General features: G+C 41.6%; 2 protein-coding genes and 3 long non-coding RNA genes across 7 annotated transcripts in view; 2 read left to right on the top strand and 3 right to left on the bottom strand.

Moving 5' to 3' along the window:
- Nucleotides 1–3,668, bottom strand: part of LOC103156594 (nuclear factor 7, brain-like) — a 9,616-nt gene extending 5,948 nt beyond the window's left edge. The window contains exons 1-2 of one of the 2 annotated variants that reach the window (XM_007578716.2): nt 3,541–3,668; nt 2,014–3,469 (exon numbers count right to left, since the gene is read on the bottom strand). In XM_007578716.2, the coding sequence (XP_007578778.1) occupies nt 2,049–3,452 (1,404 nt within the window). In that variant the 5' untranslated portion in view covers nt 3,453–3,469; nt 3,541–3,668 and the 3' untranslated portion in view covers nt 2,014–2,048. Of the gene's footprint in view, nt 1–2,013; nt 3,519–3,540 lie in introns of those variants that run through there. The other variant, XM_016664486.1, reaches the window with a different exon arrangement.
- LOC107833966 (uncharacterized) lies at nt 2,090–15,044 on the top strand. The gene is made up of 2 exons (XR_001659731.1): nt 2,090–2,154; nt 14,925–15,044. It is a non-coding gene; the product is annotated as an uncharacterized LOC107833966 (long non-coding RNA).
- Nucleotides 6,142–7,275, bottom strand: LOC107833965 (uncharacterized). Its single transcript, XR_001659730.1, has 5 exons — nt 7,081–7,275; nt 6,841–6,987; nt 6,706–6,757; nt 6,522–6,622; nt 6,142–6,205 (listed from the first exon to the last, which is right to left on the bottom strand). It is a non-coding gene; the product is annotated as an uncharacterized LOC107833965 (long non-coding RNA).
- On the top strand, nt 8,935–9,973 carry LOC107833967 (uncharacterized). The gene is made up of 2 exons (XR_001659732.1): nt 8,935–9,050; nt 9,925–9,973. It is a non-coding gene; the product is annotated as an uncharacterized LOC107833967 (long non-coding RNA).
- LOC103156595 (nuclear factor 7, brain-like) lies at nt 14,799–16,410 on the bottom strand. 2 transcript variants are annotated; one of them, XM_016664488.1, is made up of 2 exons: nt 16,304–16,410; nt 14,799–16,238 (listed from the first exon to the last, which is right to left on the bottom strand). In XM_016664488.1, exon 2 carries the CDS (start codon nt 16,217–16,219, stop codon nt 14,831–14,833), a length of 1,389 nt encoding a protein of 462 aa, XP_016519974.1. In that variant the 5' UTR covers nt 16,220–16,238; nt 16,304–16,410; the 3' UTR covers nt 14,799–14,830. The 2 variants fall into 2 exon arrangements, with proteins under 2 accessions (XP_016519974.1, XP_007578781.1); XM_007578719.2 differs by having other exon boundaries at nt 14,799–16,236; nt 16,308–16,410.
- Between the last annotated feature and the right edge of the window lie 2,941 nt (nt 16,411–19,351).

Below are 19,351 nucleotides of genomic sequence, written 5' to 3'. Positions count from 1 at the left end.
GAGTCACTAAAACCAACCTGGTTCAATAACAAGTGCAAGATGTAATATAGAGAAAGAGCAACCGGTAACAGGTGTGCTCTGTGAAGCTAGCTGATTGTGGGCTGCTCGATCTGGCTAATTCACAGGGTGAGAAAGGGTGGGACATCTGGATGGAGGTCGTCAGAAACCAGGCTAGTCTTTCTCGACGCCAGCTTAAACAGTTTACTTCAGTTCTGGACAGGGTAAATCCCGGCAGATTTAGGAAACTCAATTCACCCGTTAGACGGAGAGCTGGTAGCACATCTCCCTCCTCTGACAAGGGGAAGTAGAGAGAGAGAAGGGGGGGGGGCTGCGCAACAACAACACCTTTGGTGAGGGATGCTGTCAAGCTGAAGAAGGAGTCCTATCGGGCCATTTTGGCCTATGGGACTACAGAAGCAGCTGACGGGTACCGGCGGGCGAAGCGGCATGTGGCTCAGGTGGTCCCTGAGGCAAAAATACCGGGCGTGGAGTTTGGAGAGGCCATGGAAAAAGACTTCCGTACGGTTTCGAGGCGATTCTGGTCCACATTCTGGCATCTCAGGAGGGGGAAGCAGTGCAGCACCAACACTGTTTATAGTGGGGATGGTGTGCTGCTGACCTCAACTCGGGATGTTGTGGGCCGGTGGGCGGAATACTTCGAAAACCTCCTCAATCCCACCAACATGCCTTCCAATCTCCAATCTCTGGAGACAAGGTCGCCAAGGTGGTCAAAAAGTTCCTCAGTGGCAGGGCCCAGGGGGTGGATGAGATCCGCCCAGAGTTCCTAAAGGCTCTGGATGTTGTAGGGTTGTGTTGTCTCACGCAACTCTGCAATGTCACATGGACATCGGGGACAGTTCCCCTGGATTGGCAGACTGGGGTGGTGGTCCCCCTGTTTAAAAAGGGGGACCGGAGGGTGTGCTCCAATTACAGGGGGGGTCACACTCTTAAGCCTCCCTGTTAAGGTCTATTCAGGGGTCCTGGACATGAAGGTCTGTCAGATAGTCAAACCTTGGATTCAGGAAGAGCAGTGTGGTTTTCGTCCTGGTCGTGGAACACTGGACCAGCTCTACACCCTCAGCAGGGTCCTGGAGGTTTCTGGGAGTTCGCCCAACCAGTCTACATGTGTTTTGTGGACTTGGAGAAGGCGTTTGACCGTGTCCCTCGGGGTGGTTTTTGAAAGGTGACACTGACATAAATGTCTAGATGTGCTACAGTATGAACATCTGATGATCTGCCATCTCGTCAGATTTTCCTGTGCGCTTTGCCACAAGGACAGACTGTTGAGTAGAACAGATATTCACAACATGACTCTTCAGATGCCTCTCACTTATGAAAACCTTCTGTCAAGAACTGATCTGATGTTTATACTTGGAAGATGCTAATAACATTCACTGGTTTTCATAAAGCGGGATGATTGATAATATTTGTCACCTTTTCAGTTAAAAAACTGAAGCGGCTTATCAGTGTGATCGGGCTGTAATGTCGTTAATTTATTAGGTTTCATGCTGCAGCTGCCAACATTTTCACACAATGGAGGTTCTGTCAAATTTTACTGTTAGCAAAGATTTGGATCCAGAGTCATTAGTAGTTTGATGCTAATTTCATTTTCAAACTGTGGTTAAAAACAGTAATACTGTAAATATTATAGAAAATACAGTAAATGTAGATCAAGACGATAAGAAATAAAATTCACATTCATTATGACATGGAGTTGAATGTTTCTGACAGTTTTTCCTGTATTTTTATTTTTTTTTGCAACAATAACAGAAAACTAAAAGAAAGTATTTATAGGAAAAAAGTCAAATACAAACAAACAGTGATCTCAGAAAAATCAACACATGAAAATTTAGAAATGATGGAAAACGTCGTTTCAGATTCATTCAGTTTTATCACTAAGCAGATAAAAATAATCTGCATTCAGTTAAACATATTGACATTAATTTCTGTTACAATGGAAACAACAGTTGTAAGTCAGAGATTAAGAAATATCCAGATGATCAGATCGTCTCCAGTTTCCTCTTTAAAACTAAAGAGTTTCAATCTGATCAATAAGTTTTTATCTGGACTTTGTTCTTCATCACCGAGATCTTCATTGGTACGATCTTGACTGTTTTAGTAGTGAAGAAGTATGGAAACATCTTGTCAGTGAAGGTGTGTGTGAAGGTGTGTATGTGTGTGTTAGTATCCAGATCAGAGAAGGACAGTTTTCCTCTGTCCCAGTCCAGATTCACTCTGATCCTCTGGAGATTCTTCTGGACTGAGAGACGAGAGGAAGGAGCTGGAGGAGAAAATGCCGAGTATTGACCTTGATAGAAACGTACATACAACCATCCAGATTTTATGCTTTCCTTCCTCTTAACAGACTCTTCTAACACACCAAGGCTCCAGTATGAACTGTCTCCAACATCAACATCCCAGCTGTGGTTCCCTGAGTTAAAACCCTCAGAACTCAGAACAGACCAGCGGTAATAATCAAACCTCTCTGGATTATCAGGAAGCTGCTGTTTCTCTCCTGCCCTCCCATTGGTCAGATCTTCAGACAGATGGAGTTCTGGACCAGCCGTGTTTGGGTCCAGAACCAGAGGAGTGTAGGTCACCATGGTCTCCATGTTGCTCCAGATGTTGAAGGCCAGGTTGCCCAGATGTTTGGCCTGGTCTATCAGAGCTCCTGAGGGCAGCTGTGGATCCTCCAGCAGGGGGCAGCGCTGGACTCTTTCCACTGCAGCCTTGTAGTTGTGCAGGAATGAGACGTCTGCAGCTCTCAGCTCCTCCTCTGTGGCTCTGACTGTGTCTGAAAGAGCTGCTATCTCTCTGCTCAGAGCCTCCATCTTCTCCTTCATCATCCCTCTCTTCTGCTCCTCTTCCTCCCTCAGTGCAGCCAGCCTGGCCTCCTCTTCCTCTGCTAGAAACTGATGAAGCTGCTTAAACTGCTCCCTAATCTGCCTCTCTGTGTGTCGGGCCTGGACCTCCAGGTGTTCTGCTGTCTGATCAAACTCCTCCTGAACTTTCTTCCTGAGCTCCAGCTTCTCCTTTAAAGGCTCCAGAGTTTCCTCAAGTTTCTTCCTGTGTTGCTGAGCAGCTTCATCGATGGGTCTGAATCTGTGCTTGGTGTGTTTTTCTGAATCTCTGCAGACGAGACACACTGGCTGCTGATGGTCCAGACAGAAGAGTTTGAGTTTCTCAGAGTGCAGAGAGCAGAGACCCTCTGGAGCTTTTTGGTTTCTCTGCTGTAGGAAAGACTCACAGAGATTCTTCAGAGCCAGATTACAGGGAGGAGCATCTGATGCTGATCTTTTCCTACAAACTGGACATGAGCGACCAGTTCTTGTTCTCCAGTATTTCTGCAGACACTCCTTACAGAAGCTGTGGCTACATGACAGAAGAACCGGATCCTTAAATATTTCCAGACAGACCGGACAGCAGAGATCATCGTCTGATCTGGAAGCCATTTTGTCTCAGAGTGAAGCTGAAACCACAGCAGACAGAAAGTTAAACCAGGAAGTCAGTTTCTCTCCTGTAGAAACTTTATGAACTTACTTTGATTTGCTTGTTTCCTCCTGCAGCAGTCTGTGTTCCAGTGTCTAGCTGCTCAGTTCTCTCTCTGCTCTCCTTGTTCAGTGTTCCTGTTTTTCCCGGGTCTTCCTTTTGAATCATCCGCCTCGAGAGGATTTAGTTTTCTTCTTCGTCGTCTTTTTCTTCTTCTTTCCTATTATGGCGGATCGCAAGCAACTTTAAGGAGCATACCGCCACCTACTGTACACGAGCAACATTACATCTATTATTGTTTTTATTATTTTGTATCCTGAAGATAAATGAATAATTCTTTCTTTAATCTGTAAATATCCATCATGTTTCCTCCATTTCCCAATAGTCCTGTATTCTCCGTTCTTGCCCTTCCAATCGATTCTTCTCAGTTTCTGCCCTTCATGTTCTTCATCAATTTGTGTTGTACATTTTCTATCTCTCTACATCCTTCACATTTCTCAAAATAAAACGCCATTTAAATAAAACGCCTCCTGCAGCAGTCTGTGTTTCAGTGTCCAGTTGCTCAGTTCTCTCTCTGTTCTCCTTGTTCAGAGGTAGTTTGGTTTCAGTCGGAAGACAGAAGTCAGAGTTCATCCTCAGGGCGTTTACTCAGTTAGTTTTTTCTCTCTGAACTGTTTCCTGTTTATTTCTTGTATCTTGTATCGCCCTCTAGAACAGGGGTGCCCAATACGTCTATCGCGGAAGTTTTTGAGTCGATCTCGGCAGATGACAATCTGAACGCCACCAGGACGCTGAGAGCAGCACTTCCTCTTCTGACGGGCTTATCAAAAATATTCACTAAGATCCTAAACGTTTGTAGCTTCATTAAAAAAGAATAATTATTTTAAAAAAATCAACAAGACGTGTTAAAATGAATAATCTCAGTAATTATTGTTTGAACAAGGTGTTGCGCAATTCAGTGCGTTTCGGTCCCATTAAAAAAGCGACTCAAAACCGACTGACGAGCAGAACAGGAGTTTAAATGAGCTGCTCAACCACCGCTGTGTTCATGAGAGGCTTATTAATAATCGAGGAATAAATATCAAGCCTGGAAACGTGATATCGTAACGGACTGAATGATGTGTTTTTAACGTCTCTGCTCGGCTTACGGGGATGTTTGGATGCAAATTTGTTCAGTTCTGTGACATGTTTTTCAAACGGTGGTTGGAAAAAGTAATTTTTTTAATATTACACAAAATACAGTAAATGCAAACCATAAAATATATCTAATAATAAATAAAGTAAATAAAAATAAAATCTACTACAGTAGAATAAATACCCAATATTGATTAAACTCCTCCATTTATGCTGGCAAAGAGCGACACAGACATTATTGATTATTAAAGTCGACTGACTGGTAGATGGAGATTTGAGAGAAGGAGAATCAAACTGTTGCTTCAGTTTTTTCATCCGGATCTCAGTGGTTTCTAGTAGTCAGGTGATTTCCAAGTTGTTTCCATAGCTAAAGCTAACAGTCAACCAAAAACCAGGCTAATCCTAAAACCAACCAACCAGTCAACATGTCAATTATAGAACCAGCCAGTCAAACACAGGACCAACAAATTGACCAACCAGTCAACCAAGTGTCTGTCCATCAGCTGGGAATCAAAACTTCCCATGAATCTTATTTAAACATGCCACAAAACGTGATTTTCATTTTCCATGAGCTGTAAATGTAGCATGTGCTCTGATCTAGGTTTTAGCTAGACAAGGAAACGTCATCAGGAGTCTCTAAGGTATGAAAACAAAGTGAGTGAGTGTAAGAGAAAAATTATTAAAAATGGAGAAAGAGACAAAGAGTTTATCAGATATGAAAGCAGATTCATTTTAGCAGCTCACTCAGATTCAACATGAAGTCAGAGGACCAGGCCAAGACTGCCAGGTTCAGGTTCAGCCCAACTGACTGATCTACAGGTTTCACTTCAGGTTTCTGCATCCAACCAGACATCCATCCATCATCCATCCATCCATCCATCCATCCATCCATCCATCCATCCATCCATCCATCCATCCATCCATCCATCCATCCAACCATCCATCCATCCATCCATGGATGGATTTGGGTGTTGGGTGTTTCTGCAAAGAAACACCCAAATTCTTTCTATTTTAGTAGCCAGGGTTTCTCTATATTTTAAAAGTATCTTCATCAGTAGTTTTTCACATTTCTCAAGATCCCGCACATTTTTATCTTTAGCTTTTTTTAACTGTTTTCAATACATTTTCCCTTCTTGTACCTGACCAGGACATTTTTTGTCATATAAACATAATGAAACATGATAAACGGGGGAAAAAGAAAAGGTTCAAACCCTAAAGAACACTTTCTTCAGCAGTTTGATAGTTTCTCTGCCCTGGTTCACCTTGATAGAGATTTTTTAGTATTATCATTTTGTTGTTACTTTATAAATTGTTGCGACTTTCAGTTTAAAGTGTTGTGTGTATGAACTGACCTGGTGTCACAACTGCCTGTTCATCTTCATGTGAAACAGTTAACTCTGTGGTTCTTTTCTTTATGTAGGTTTAGGAAAATACCTATCACACCTCTTCAGTGTGTGTGTGTGTGTGTGTGTGTGTGTGTGTGTGTGTGTGTGTGTGTGTGTGTGTGTGTGTGTGTGTGTGTGTCCACTGCAGGCTGGAGGAGATTCTCCCTTCACCTCCCATTTCTGCCACTGCAGCTTCTCTGAAAACACAGAGAGACTCTCACTGACCAGAGCTTGGAGAACAACGGTTTCCTTTTGGTTTCTTGGTCTGAATTCAGACTGAAAAACTGAGAAAGTTGGTTCAAAATCCATAAAAACTGGTCTTTACATGGTGATTCTTCGAATCTTGAAAGGTTTTGATACGTTCAGGTGTTGTACCGGTGATTTTAAGATTATCATAATGAAATCAGAGTCAACATTTTCATATTTATTTATTCAGTTTAAGACGTTTAAATAAACATGTATTGCATCATGATGTGTTGCTTTAAAGTGGATCCCAGCCTGACCAAAGTGTACCTGTGTTCAGAGCGTAAAGGTCCTGACAAAACGTTCCTCCTGCTCCGTGACCTCCAAACATGAAGAGTTGATCTCCAGCCTGAGCGAAACGCTGCCCCCATCTGGAGAGGCAGAAACGGACGATGTGAATATCCAGGATGAAACTCAGAGATGATCAATGTCATTTGGCCTGACTGAGTCTCACAGGGCAGGAGGAAGCGATCCGCTGGTTTTAACCGGAGTCCAGGTGACGGACACTGAAACAAAGTCAGGATCCAGACTTCAGTCCTACATGTTTCATTTCCTCTGGACGGAAACGATTCAGGATGAGGTTTTTAACCTGTGTTGAAGACCAGGAGGTCGTCGGTTGGCTCGCCCTCCAGCTGCCCTCCGTACACGTAGATGTTGTCTCCAGCAGCAGCAGAGCCGTAATGGAGAACCCTGGGAGCCACGCCGCCGGCTGACAGGCATTCCCAGGCCAAAGACACTGCAGAGAGCATGGAACGTCATCAGATCGCCGAGAGACGTGAAGCTGAAGACCAAACCTGGAGGGAAGGAGGCGATGGGGCGTTGGCCTCACCGACGTCGAAGCTGAAGACGCCTGGGAGGCATTCAGAGGCTTCAGGACTGGAGGATCCTCCGAACAGATACAGCTTCCCTCTGACGACGCTGAGCAGCAGACGATGTTACATCAGGGCCAAACATCAACAGAGCAGTTGGCTTTTCAAAGGTTGGTCAAACTTTGTTTGGACAGAAGCTGCTTTTCCCTGGTTTATGTCCCACATCTCTACCTGTTCAGTTAGTGATTAACTCATTAGCGCTGCTGTGTCCCGCAGGCGGGACGTAGCAACATCCTGTGTTCTTTTGGTTGCAGCAATCTTATTAGATATCTAGGATTCTGGAGATTCCAATAATAAATGCCAACCAAGGATTCAATCATAACTCAGTAAATACTTTAGTCAAGTCCAGTGATGGGCACACTTCTGCTAATGCGCTAACAGCACAGCTAACTTTGAACATCTTTAGCACACTTAGCTTTAGCATTAGCTTCTGGATGAATTCTAAAGCGCTAATTTTCTTAGCTGTTTTGTAAATTTTCAGTTGAATAAAGTTCGACATCTGAAGTAGTTAGAAGTTTTTGCTCTTATTTTGAAGTGGATAAAGTTTGTTTACTCAGCAGTTTTTTGTGACTCCTTTTGCTATTTCTATTTTCTTGTCGCCCTTCCTCTTAACAGACTCTTCTAACACACCAAGTATCCAGTATTCACTGTCTCCAACATCAACATCCCAGCTGTGGTTCCCTGAGATATCTTCATATTGTTTTGGGGTTATATTTTTTCAGTCTATTCATTTTTCTCTGTTGCCTGTAACTTTTAATTGGTTACGACGTCACTACATTTGCTGTTGAACTTCTAAAAAAGGTAATGACTTCCGGCTAATCAGTTTTGTGAATTCGCCATTTTTTCCTCGCACTGATTGTCCAAGTTCAGTTAAAACAAGTCAAAATGTTCGGTTCTAGCCTGTATTAACGCTCAGGATTCCTTACATCGTCCCCCGGCATCAGAACCTCTTCGAAGTGTCTGGATAAATTGTAATTTTTTTTCGGGAATTTTCCCACATCAGAAGGGAAAGTCCGGTTTTTGGTTACCTTACGGACCTCCGCCAGAATCAAGAGGGATTTTGCGAAATACTTCGTGTGATTGACGGTCAGTTCTTTCTTTCTTTCTATGGAAACGAGAGACACAGCAAAGAGGTAAGCTGCTAATAATGCTAAAATAACAGCAAAGCTAATTTTAGACATGAATGTCTAAAATTGTGTGTTGATAATGACGTCCTGGCCGGTGGTTTGATAGTAGCATTGAGTGTCTGCTTCTGTTAGCACTGTATGCTAGCTGTTAGCTTCCTCCTCCAGGATAAAACTATACAGCATGTATTTAATATATAATGCATTCAGTCTTCACACTCCCGTTAGCTAACTCCTTAATTATGCTGAGGCTTTGTTTACTTCATTGATATTACGGTAGCATTAATTAATTTAGCATTATTAATATTTATCTGACATGCAATGGATACTGTAGTAAAACTGCGCTCCATATTGCAGGTAGTTGGTAATACTAATAAATGCTTATATGCAGAATTAGCCTGTAGCTAATTACATTTACTTGAGCAACGTTGTGGAAAAAATTTACTTTTAGGATAATTTTTACTACGTTGCTATTTTTTTCTTTTACGTAAGTAATTTTATTCTGAAGTATTGCAACTCTTACTTGAGTAAAATTTCTTGATACTATATTCACCTCAGCTTGTACATCACACAAAGCTAAAAGCAGAATTTAATAGGTGGGACTTGTGACTGTTACTTGCTGATGAACAGTAGGGGGCGATATGCACCGTTTAAGTTTTTTGTGATACGCCATTTGGACACAGCAGAGATGAACCAACACAAGAAGAAGAGGAGGAGACCTGCAAAGACATGATAGAAAAATATTCTACAGCTAAGAGGAATACAGTCGATTTGACTCCAAGATAATCGACAATCTGACTCCAAAGGTGAGTTTTACAGTGGTTTACTACTAAAAAAAGTTTGAAAATCACTTTCAGCTGAGCTACGAGAATTCTTTTTTATTAGTTCAGCTACTGCTAGAAGATGCGACCATCAAGCTAACAATGTTGGTGTCTACAGATACCTTTTGTATATTAGGCTCTACATTTGATACAGTTTGTCTTGCCATAGACATACGTGTTTCTCCGATGACTTTGGAGAAATAGAGCAATAAAACAGTCTGCTTGCTGATCGTTGCCCTGATGGCTAAAGCTAAAGTTACATCCATCGCAGCTGCATTACTGACCAACATGTTGTAGTTACACAGCATTTTTCTAGACTCAGTTGAGTTTTGGAAAAGGAATAAACTATTTTGTGCTGTAAATTCTTTGGGCAAAGTGCGTTTTAAATGCAGGTTCCCCAATGACAACGTTTAATATTTTTTACCAATTATTTTACAACCATTTTCTATGAACGCTGCGCATTCGGAATAGTAAATGCAGACACTTTGTCGGAGGTTCAGTTCCTCCAGGAAAGGATCGTGAACAATTTCACCCATTTAGCGCTTTTGTTTTATTATGTTTTCCATTGAATTTTAAATTTCTTTAAGTTCTTGTGTGATTAGCTTTGTCGTTTTATTTTATGTTTTCTTTTATTGCTGATGTTTAGCATTTTATTTCAGCTCTGGCTTATGTTAAAACACTTTATAAATGAAGTTGATGATGATTATGAACAAAAAGATGTTCGTCTGTACAGCAGCTGAGAACTGAACGTACAGCCACAGTCTGTAGCCTGACCCTACATGGTGGCAGTGGGGACTTATTAACACCATGTAATTGTAAGTGATGCTTGGAATAACGTGACTGGTTTATTTTTTCATAGGGTCAGTTGAGATTGAAGACAGGGAGGCAGGATAGACAACTTCTTCTTACAAAGAAACAAATCAGGCAGAAATCAAAGATCTTTCAGCTCTGGCATCAGGAGCCGTGATGGCTCATGTACCGGGACCAGTCAGGAGAGGGAAAGTCAGGCAAACACCAGTCCACCAACACCAGGTCAGAGTATCTACAGAAATAATCAAGTTCCAATTCAGGTTTAGGTTATTTTTAAATGCTAGCTGCTGCTAATGTGTTCCTTAAATTGTTGTTACAGTTATGTTAATATACTTTTTTTTAACAATGTATTTCCGTCAAAGAATGAATCTGAAAACACAGAGAGATCTGCCTCTGACCAGGATGATGATGATCCAGAAGGGCCAGTTGCAGGAGATCCCACTGGCCTCTTCCCAGTTGCGTCCAGCACTGCTTTTACTCTTCCAAAAGGACCCAGTGGTAATTTCACTCACACTAAAACCTGCTTATAACCTGCCTAGGTTGTGTTTATGTGTCAATTATGTTTGTATTCCAGATATTTCAAGGTCAAAAGAACAGGGCCCTGATCAACCAAGTTCTACAAAATTCCCCAGAACTCAGCCTGGATCATGGAAGAGATCATTTACCAGCTGCTGGTACAGAGACGGTTCTGCTGTAGAATATTCTGATATCAAGGACTCTTCATATTGCTTCACCTATCCACCGTATTCCTACGCCCCATGATGCTTTGCGTGAATTATGGGCGCGACTTCTGCCGCTAACTGGAAACGCCATTTGTAACTGGAAACTCACATGTTAGCAACTCGCTAACCGGCTTTCATGAGAGCTTTTAGGCTATAAAATATGTGGGAACACCAGCTATCAAAGCTTAAATGTGAGAATATTGTTTTACCGCAACCTACAGCTATTGCGGGGAGGAATGACAACTTGAAGAAATGGCCGCATTTCTTCAAGTCGCAATAGCATATGTAGCTACTTCACTGACTCGGTTGCTTCAGGTGCAGATGGGGGTTTTCTTCCGTTGGCTTTTTGTCCACACAATGAAATGAACACATAAAGCTTTTTGGGTTTTCTCTTCAAGTTTAGAATTTTTAGCCAAATTTTTTTTGTTTGCTTATCTGCTGGTAGGCAATGAAAACTACCGCTTTTGTTTTGGGAGCACGTCCAAAACACACTTGCTGCTGCAGCCACAAATTAAACTTGGTCTGATTATTAGAGAACAGCCACGAACAACACAACAGTTACCTGAGCTCCACAAGGGCATCTTACGACACTTTCCAGTGGAAAGTTGCTCTCTATAACAGGTTAATGTGTGATTCGGTTCAGTTCTAGTTCAGTGAGGACTCGGGGACTGAGCAACAGCTGCGGTTATTTCTCTGCTGATTTGTAGCGACACTCAGTAACGAAGAACCTCGAGGTTCTGGTTCTGATGGACTAAATAATCCCAGATTTTTGATTTCGTCTTATAAATAATTTTTCCTGGCCCAATAATAATGATAAATACTCAGATCATGAACTTTATTATTTGCTAAATTCAAACAAAAATAAAATTGACATCACACCGAGCTAATATTGTGTAGTTCTGGTGTTTCATACTGTCGGCACAACTCAGATTTATGACAGATCTCAGAGCTGCTTTTCTCTTTATTACTGTCAGTTCTTCAGAGAAAGAGCTTCTAGCAGAGCTGCTAATTCATGGTCTCTCCATTACAAAACTTAACCATCTTGTTCCTGTCGCTCCCCGTGATTAAACTCATAATTACAATAATCTGTACTGAGCAGCTCTCTGATAGCAGATGGCATGTCTGTGAACAAGTTTAACTAAATATTGTATTATAACCAAAAAAAGAGATAACTTCTATCATGAATATAGACTAGCAAAACAAACTAGAAATTACAATGAAATACTGGTACTTCTGGTGGGCACCGGAAGAAAGACCCATAACTAGGCCTGTCACAAAAACGAATTTTGCTGAGCAATTAATTGTCTCAGAAATTATTGCGATAAACGATAATATTGTTTGAAGACCTTTTTATACTGATTTAATGGAAATGACGTAATAATGCATGTGATTTCCTGCCACAGATAGATGCACTTTATTTTAAACTTTATTTTCAGAAGAACACATAACACTTGAACTGATAAACTAAATTAACAAAACAACCAAAAACAAAAGTAAAATTGATTCTCAGTCTCCATTAACAAAAACATGTATTTGAATAAAAACTAAACAACATGAAGCCAAAGTGGAAATAAATACTGCATTCAACCAAAAGGGTGCAGATTATGAAGTCTGTATTGCCTTTCAGTAATCACTAGATGTAGAGAAGATGGACACATCCGACTACCTAATGCAGTAGTTCACACTACACGATTTTTTGCCCCCATTTTCCCCTTACGACAATCTTAGAATGTTGGCTGAGCTAAGATTGTCGCTTGTGATTAGTGGTGGTGTGTGACGGTAGATCGTCGTGGCCGCTCCGAACTAAATCGGGGGTTTTTCCCAACTGGGAGCTTAACGCCGCCTGTTGCATGTGACAGGAAGCCAATCAGAAAGCGAGGATTCTCCTCCGTGATTTCTGACGGGAAAACACGGAGGGGAATCCCAACAGCTGACATGGCGCAACCCGAAGTCCAGCGGACATTGGAGATGATATGTTGAAACTACATTAATATTTATTTAACATTTCGTGCAAGGAATATCCACATATATGACAAGGAGAGGAGTTGGAGCCAAATTGCTACCGCAGTTGATAAACCCGGTATCTTTTCAGCTGTTCTTCGTTAACGTGACATAAATAGGTTAGAATGATTTTCATTAAGTCAGGACTTTACACTGAATCTAGCCACATGCATTGCAGGTAGATTCTCGTAAAACATTGATTAATGCCTGGTTTTGAAATTAATTAACTGGACTTGTAGCCATTATTTTGTGCCCATTGTTGGACACCAAACGGCTGAACCCGATTGAACCGTTATACCTAGGATTTCTGTCGGCTGGTTTGTGGTCTCTCAGGTTTTGAAAATGGGCCGACAGTTCTAAGATGGTGTAGTGTGCGCTGGGCATTACACTGAGGAAATGAGGAAGGGAGGGTCAGTGGAGAGCACCGGAGTTGAGCCTTTTTTATTCAGAGTCATCAACAGGAAGAGAAAAGGCAGGAAGAGACGATAAAGCTGATAATTAAAACGAGTTCGATAGTTTTAATTTATCGTGTGATTAATTGATTTATTGTTTATCGCAACAGTCCTAAATTCTGGCTTCTGCAATTAGGAAAAGAAATTGTCCAAGGAGTTTGGATTTAAGCTTTACTCAGAGTCAGAGCAACATATAAATGCAGTGTATGCATGGAGTCAATATAAAAGGGCTAAAGAGGTAAATACAATGATGCTGAATTCTATAAACACAAACCGGAAAACAGTGGTGGAAGAAAACCAGTGTTATGTTAAAACAATGGCAGATGTGTTTCTTTTGACTGCATCACAAAATATCACTCAAAGAGTCATAAAAAGTCTGAAGACTCTAAAACTAAGAGAACCGTTTTGCCATCATATTGGATCATTTAATTGAAAAAAGCTTAGAGGATGTGGTAATGCAAAATACACAAGTCATCAAATCCAAAATGAAATTCTTCAGGGCTTAGCAGAGATGGTACAGACTGATTTGTGAAGTATTCAGTGTTATTGCAAACAAAACCAAAGACTTGCATAAGTAGGAACAAATGTCCCTGGTTGTACAATATCATTACAGTGGTGTCTTCCACGAAAGCTTCCTGTTTCCAGGCAGCTGAAAGCCTTAATACAGTAGGTCTCAGTTCAATGGTCTTGAACTGTCTTGAGGAACATGGTCTGGACTACAGAAATAACCTTGTGGGACGAGGTTACGATGGTGCATCCGTCATGAGTGGGAAGCTTTCTGGTGTTTGTCAGAATTCAAAGCATCAAAGGTTTGCCTTTTATGTTAATTGTAATGGACATTGCTTTAATTTAGCAGAAATAGACGGAAGTGACGGATTTACATGTGAAAAGGACTTAAAAGCGCGATGTTTAAAAGATCCCAGTGCCATGAAAGATACATAAATAGCTTGCCTTGGCGCCCCCTGCTGTCTGAACCAAATGCCTTCAAATGAAACTAAGACGATAAGAAACAAACTTGAGTTTAGAGAAGGTTCTTCTGTTTGACACAACAGTGAATGAATCAGAAATGATTAATGCTAATTTGATTGATCCCATCACATTCTGATTTTCAAACTGTGGCTCCAAATGGAAACTCTAAAAATTACAGTAAGTTCTGTAAATGTAAACCAAAATAAAAAATGAGAGAAGAAATTAATGGAAATAAAATGTATTACAGCTCAGCAGTTATCTTTTCGAAACAAAAACTAAACCCAGAGTAAATAATCAGAAATGAAAGATTAACGCTGCCCTCCTGCAACAATATTCAGTTATTGGTGCTTCACAGACATCATGTAGAGTTTATCATTGTTCTGAAATATTTACCGTAATAAACTGGATGATAATCTCTTAATTATGAAGGTCTGAAGAACCAAAGCTTTTGGGACTGAACTGAACAGAAAGTCCAGGCTAAAATCTCCTACTATTAACGATCGACAACATGGACTTAGATTTTTATCATAGTATTTTGCAGTATTTATTTAAAAATAAAAGTGACAATAGAAAGTATAAGCACAGCATTGTTCAGGGAAATAGTCAAAGCAACACAAATAAAAAGTTAGAAGTAACTGAAAAGGTCATTTCCGATTCATTCAGTTTCATCACTAAGCAGATAAGCAGATATGAAAAGTCAGAGATGAAGAAGTTTCCAGATGATCAGATCGTCTCCAGTTTCCTCTTTAAACTCACAGTTTCAATCTGATCAATAAGTTTTTATTGGACTTTGATCTTCATGCTGAGATCATCAGAGCTGCTGCTTCAACACTGAGATCTTCATCGGTTTGATCTTTACTGGTTGATCAAAAATGGAGAAGTATGGAAACATCCTATCAGTGAAGGTGTGTGTGAAGGTGTGTATGTGTGTGTTAGTATCCAGATCAGAGAAGGACAGTTTTCCTCTGTCCCAGTCCAGATTCACTCTGATCCTCTGGAGATTCTTCTGGACTGAGAGACGAGTGGGAGGAGCTGGAGGAGACCGTGCTGAGTATTTATCCATCCAGAACTCTATATGCAACCATCCAGACCTCATGCCTCCCTTCCTCTTAACAGACTCTTCTAACACACCAAGTCTCCAGAATGAACTGTCTCCAACATCAACATCCCAGCTGTGGTTCCCCGAGTTAAAACCCTCAGAACTCAAAACAGACCAGAAATAATCAAATCTCTCTGGATTATCAGGAAGCTGCTGTTTCTCTCCTCCCCTCCCATTGGTCAGATCTTCAGACAGATGGAGTTCTGGACCAGCCGTGTTTGGGTCCAGAACCAGAGGAGTGTAGGTCACCATGGTCTCCATGTTGCTCCAGATGTTGAAGGCCAGGTTGCCCAGATGTTTGGCCTGGTCTATCAGAGCTCCTGAGGGCAGCTGTGGATCCTCCAGCAGGGGGCAGCGCTGGACTCTTTCCACTGCAGCCTTGTAGTTGTGCAGGAATGAGACGTCTGCAGCTCTCAGCTCCTCCTCTGTGGCTCTGACTGTGTCTGAAAGAGCTGCTATCTCTCTGCTCAGAGCCTCCATCTTCTCCTTCATCATCCCTCTCTTCTGCTCCTCTTCCTCCCTCAGTGCAGCCAGCCTGGCCTCCTCTTCCTCTGCTAGAAACTGATGAAGCTGCTTAAACTGCTCCCTAATCTGCCTCTCTGTGTGTCGGGCCTGGACCTCCAGGTGTTCTGCTGTCTGATCAAACTCCTCCTGAACTTTCTTCCTGAGCTCCAGCTTCTCCTTTAAAGGCTCCAGAGTTTCCTCAAGTTTCTTCCTGTGTTGCTGAGCAGCTTCATCGATGGGTTTGAATTTGTGGTTTTTGTGTTTTTCTGAATCTCTGCAGACGAGACACACTGGCTGCTGATGGTCCAGACAGAAGAGTTTGAGTTTCTCAGAGTGCAGAGAGCAGAGACCCTCTGAAGCTTTTTGGTTTCTCTGCTGTAGGAAAGACTCACACAGATTCTTCAGAGCCAGATTAACAGGTGGATAATCTTTAGAAGATCTCCTTTTACAAACTGGACACTCTCTTCCTGGTTTCCCTCTCCAGTATTTCTGCAGACACTCCTTACAGAAGCTGTGGCTACATGACAGAATAACCGGATCCTTAAATATTTCCAGACAGACCGGACAGCAGAGATCATCGTCTGATCTGGAAGCCATTTTGTCTCAGAGTGAAGCTGAAACCACAGCAGACAGAAAGTCAAACCAGGAAGTCAGTTTCTCTCCTGTAGAAACTTTCTGAACTTACTTTGATTTGCTTGTTTTTCCTCCTGCAGCAGTCTGTGTTCCAGTGTCTAGTTGCTCAGTTCTCTCTCTGCTCTCCTTGTTCAGTGTTAGTTTGATTTCGGAGACGATGGCAGGTGTCAGCATTCATCCTCAGGGTGTTTGCTCAATGAGTTTTTTTCTCTTTGAACTGTTTCCTGGTTTACCAAGAGTTCCTGTTGGAATTCCAGTCTTGAGGCAGAGATGTGGCGCCCTCTAGAGGATTTCCAGCTTTAGAAAAACTGTACAGTATCAACTTTTTCTGATAAAATAGTTTCTTGCTTTATTTAAAAATATATTCTTCCTGTTATAAAACTATTTAAGGATCTCCATTAACTGGAAAACTTGAATGTCTTTACTCACTGATGTGTCAAAGGATGGCACACTCACCCTAAATGTTTTTTTCTTAATTTAGCATTTATTTTGTTAGGAAAATCCCATTGACATTAAAAACCTCTTTTGCAAGAGAATCCAGGCCAAGACTGGCAGCAGCACACAAAGGTTACATAACATTCACAGCAAACACAGAAAAAGTTGACACCGTCATGAATTAACGGGACATATGAAAATCAAAATTTTTAGCCCTTAAATCAATTTTTGAGTACTTTGAGTGTTTAGAAGTGCAAAAAAATCTAAATTTACTCTCTCCTGGTGCTGCATAGATGCCTTTAATTCCTTTGGTATTATATTTTTCAGTCTATTTATATGGAGTTAATGTGTTAAGTTCGGGAGCAGGACTACGCCCAAACCACACCTTTAATTTTCCAGAGGGACTATTTATACTCTGCTCAGTCTGTTACTTTTCATCAACTGTCAGACCCGTGACACTTTCTATGATTACAAATCTTTAAATTCAAAGTCCAAACATCCCGGGCTTCCGCTTCTTTCTCAGCGTCCACTTCCTCCTCTGGTAATGTCATTTCCACTTCCACTTGCACCGATTCCGGACCTCTACTCGCACCGGACCTGGCTCTCACCCCTAGTGGGAGCCAGGTTGTATTACACTATCTGACCGCGTCCTCTCTGAGCTTCAAAGCTTTTGTCTGAACCATCATTTCATCCCTATCCTCCCAAGCTTCACAAAGTATGAACATTTAAACATGTTTTACTGTATTGTACCGTAGCAGGACAGTAGTACATCTTCACTTGTCTTAAAGATCACTGATGCCAGTCAGTCAGATCACTCCTGCAAGGGCATGGTTTTCCTCTACAATGACTTTCACATTCATCCTGAGCACTTTCAACTCTACACAAAGGCAACTCCCTCTATAGACTTGGTGACTATTACAGAGGTAAATGGTGAAGCTAAAATGGCACTTTGTGAACTGTACCCCATCGTTATTGCAGCAAAAACTTTGGGGACATGAATGGTGCAAGAAGTTTACTCTCATTTATTCAGACTCACTCTGTTCTCAGTCTACCATCGTGGTAGACTGAGAACGTGGCGTGGTCCTTTTTAGTGAATTGAAGTTTCTTGGCATACCTCATACCTGCTTCGAGCAGCTCACATTCCAGTAACTCAGAGCATCAATGACGTTCTGCCACTTTCTTCAAAAATTTGGACTCTTTGCTTCAGATTCAGAAACTCATCCAACTCCAGCTCCACCATCTTCTTCAGTAACATCCAACTAACTCCCCTGTTGTTTTATCTCCTCAAGCACAATGCTTCATTCATTATGCTTTTCAGATATCATCATTCAGTCATAACATTCATATATTTTCTTCAGAGAAGTCAACTGATCAGTTTCCCATCTCATCCATTTCATCTCTTCCATCTTAACTCCAACCTCACCCCTATGAGCCAGTCTTTATTTTCAGACCAAAATTTCAGCAAGCGTTTCATCTCAAGGTCCACACCTCATCTCAGAATCCTGAAATCCAGCAACTTGAGTCTGGATCTCCAACCATCTCAGTCTAGCCCTGTTAAGATCAGGCATCTTTCTCGAACTTTACTCCACCCATTCTCTTTCGCATAGGAGCCGCCTCGTCAGCATCCAGTCAGATTGTCGCTCATCCCTTCATTGTCTCATACCTTCATCCCTTCATCTCCAATGATTATTGCGATGCATAACTGAGATCATGCATCCGCAATAATCTCAATTATTCATGACAAGCACGTTCTATCATCTGTTCTATTTAAATCGGACTCTTTTGGGGGTCCTATGCGGGCTCGGGAAAATAAGAAGATCCGTTTCCCAAAAACCAAACCCCCACACAGAGTCTTCACCTCCCAAGCCCTCCATCATTTTCCCCAGATAACCAAATCAAGATCATTCATCCCTTCAACCCTTATACTTTCATCCCTCCATCCCCCATCTCTACATCCCTTCATCCTACATCCCTCATCCCTACGTCCCTCATCTCTACATCCCTCACCTTTCATCATTAAGTCTTTAAACGTATATCTTTGTGGCGTGGTCCTTTTTAGTGAATTGAAGTTTCTTGGCTATGACGTCACTGCATTTGCTGTTCAACTTCTAAAAAAGGTCATGATTTCCAGCTAATCAGTTTTGTTAATTCTCATCTTTTTCCTCAAGTTTGACATAAGTGAACTTGTAGTCCATGTTCAGTTATGCCAAAGTCACAAGTACACAAGGTATAATCTTCGGTTGTAGAGCCTATTAACACTCAGGATTCCTGTTGGCTCTACGATGGCAACCACCACACTTACTGCCTTGGCAACCATGGGCCAACTCCTTCCTAGATATTGTTATGATGGAGAGGTCAGTGGCCAGGATGCACTCGGCCAGTCAAAAAACAAATAGAGCTTGGGATGCAACTTACTCTTTGATCAAAGAAAGAGTGCAACATAATTCTATGTAATCTTTTCAATATGTAACTGTAAGTGATGATTTAATCTTTGCAACTTTCCGCTTCCATATTTGTTAAAATTTTGAGATCCTTGGGAACAGGGTAGGGGGTCGCCATGGGGTTGTGGATTGGGGGTGAGGGGTCACACTGCCTTTTCTATTTCTATGTTGTATCCCATCTAATGTAACTATACTGTAATGTACATGTTGTTGTGGATGT

Source organism: Poecilia formosa, unplaced genomic scaffold, assembly GCF_000485575.1.
Source record: "Poecilia formosa unplaced genomic scaffold, Poecilia_formosa-5.1.2 Scaffold489, whole genome shotgun sequence".
NCBI lineage: Eukaryota > Metazoa > Chordata > Actinopteri > Cyprinodontiformes > Poeciliidae > Poecilia > Poecilia formosa.
Note: the sequence above shows the minus strand (reverse complement) of the source record. Positions and strands in the feature narration are given on the sequence as shown.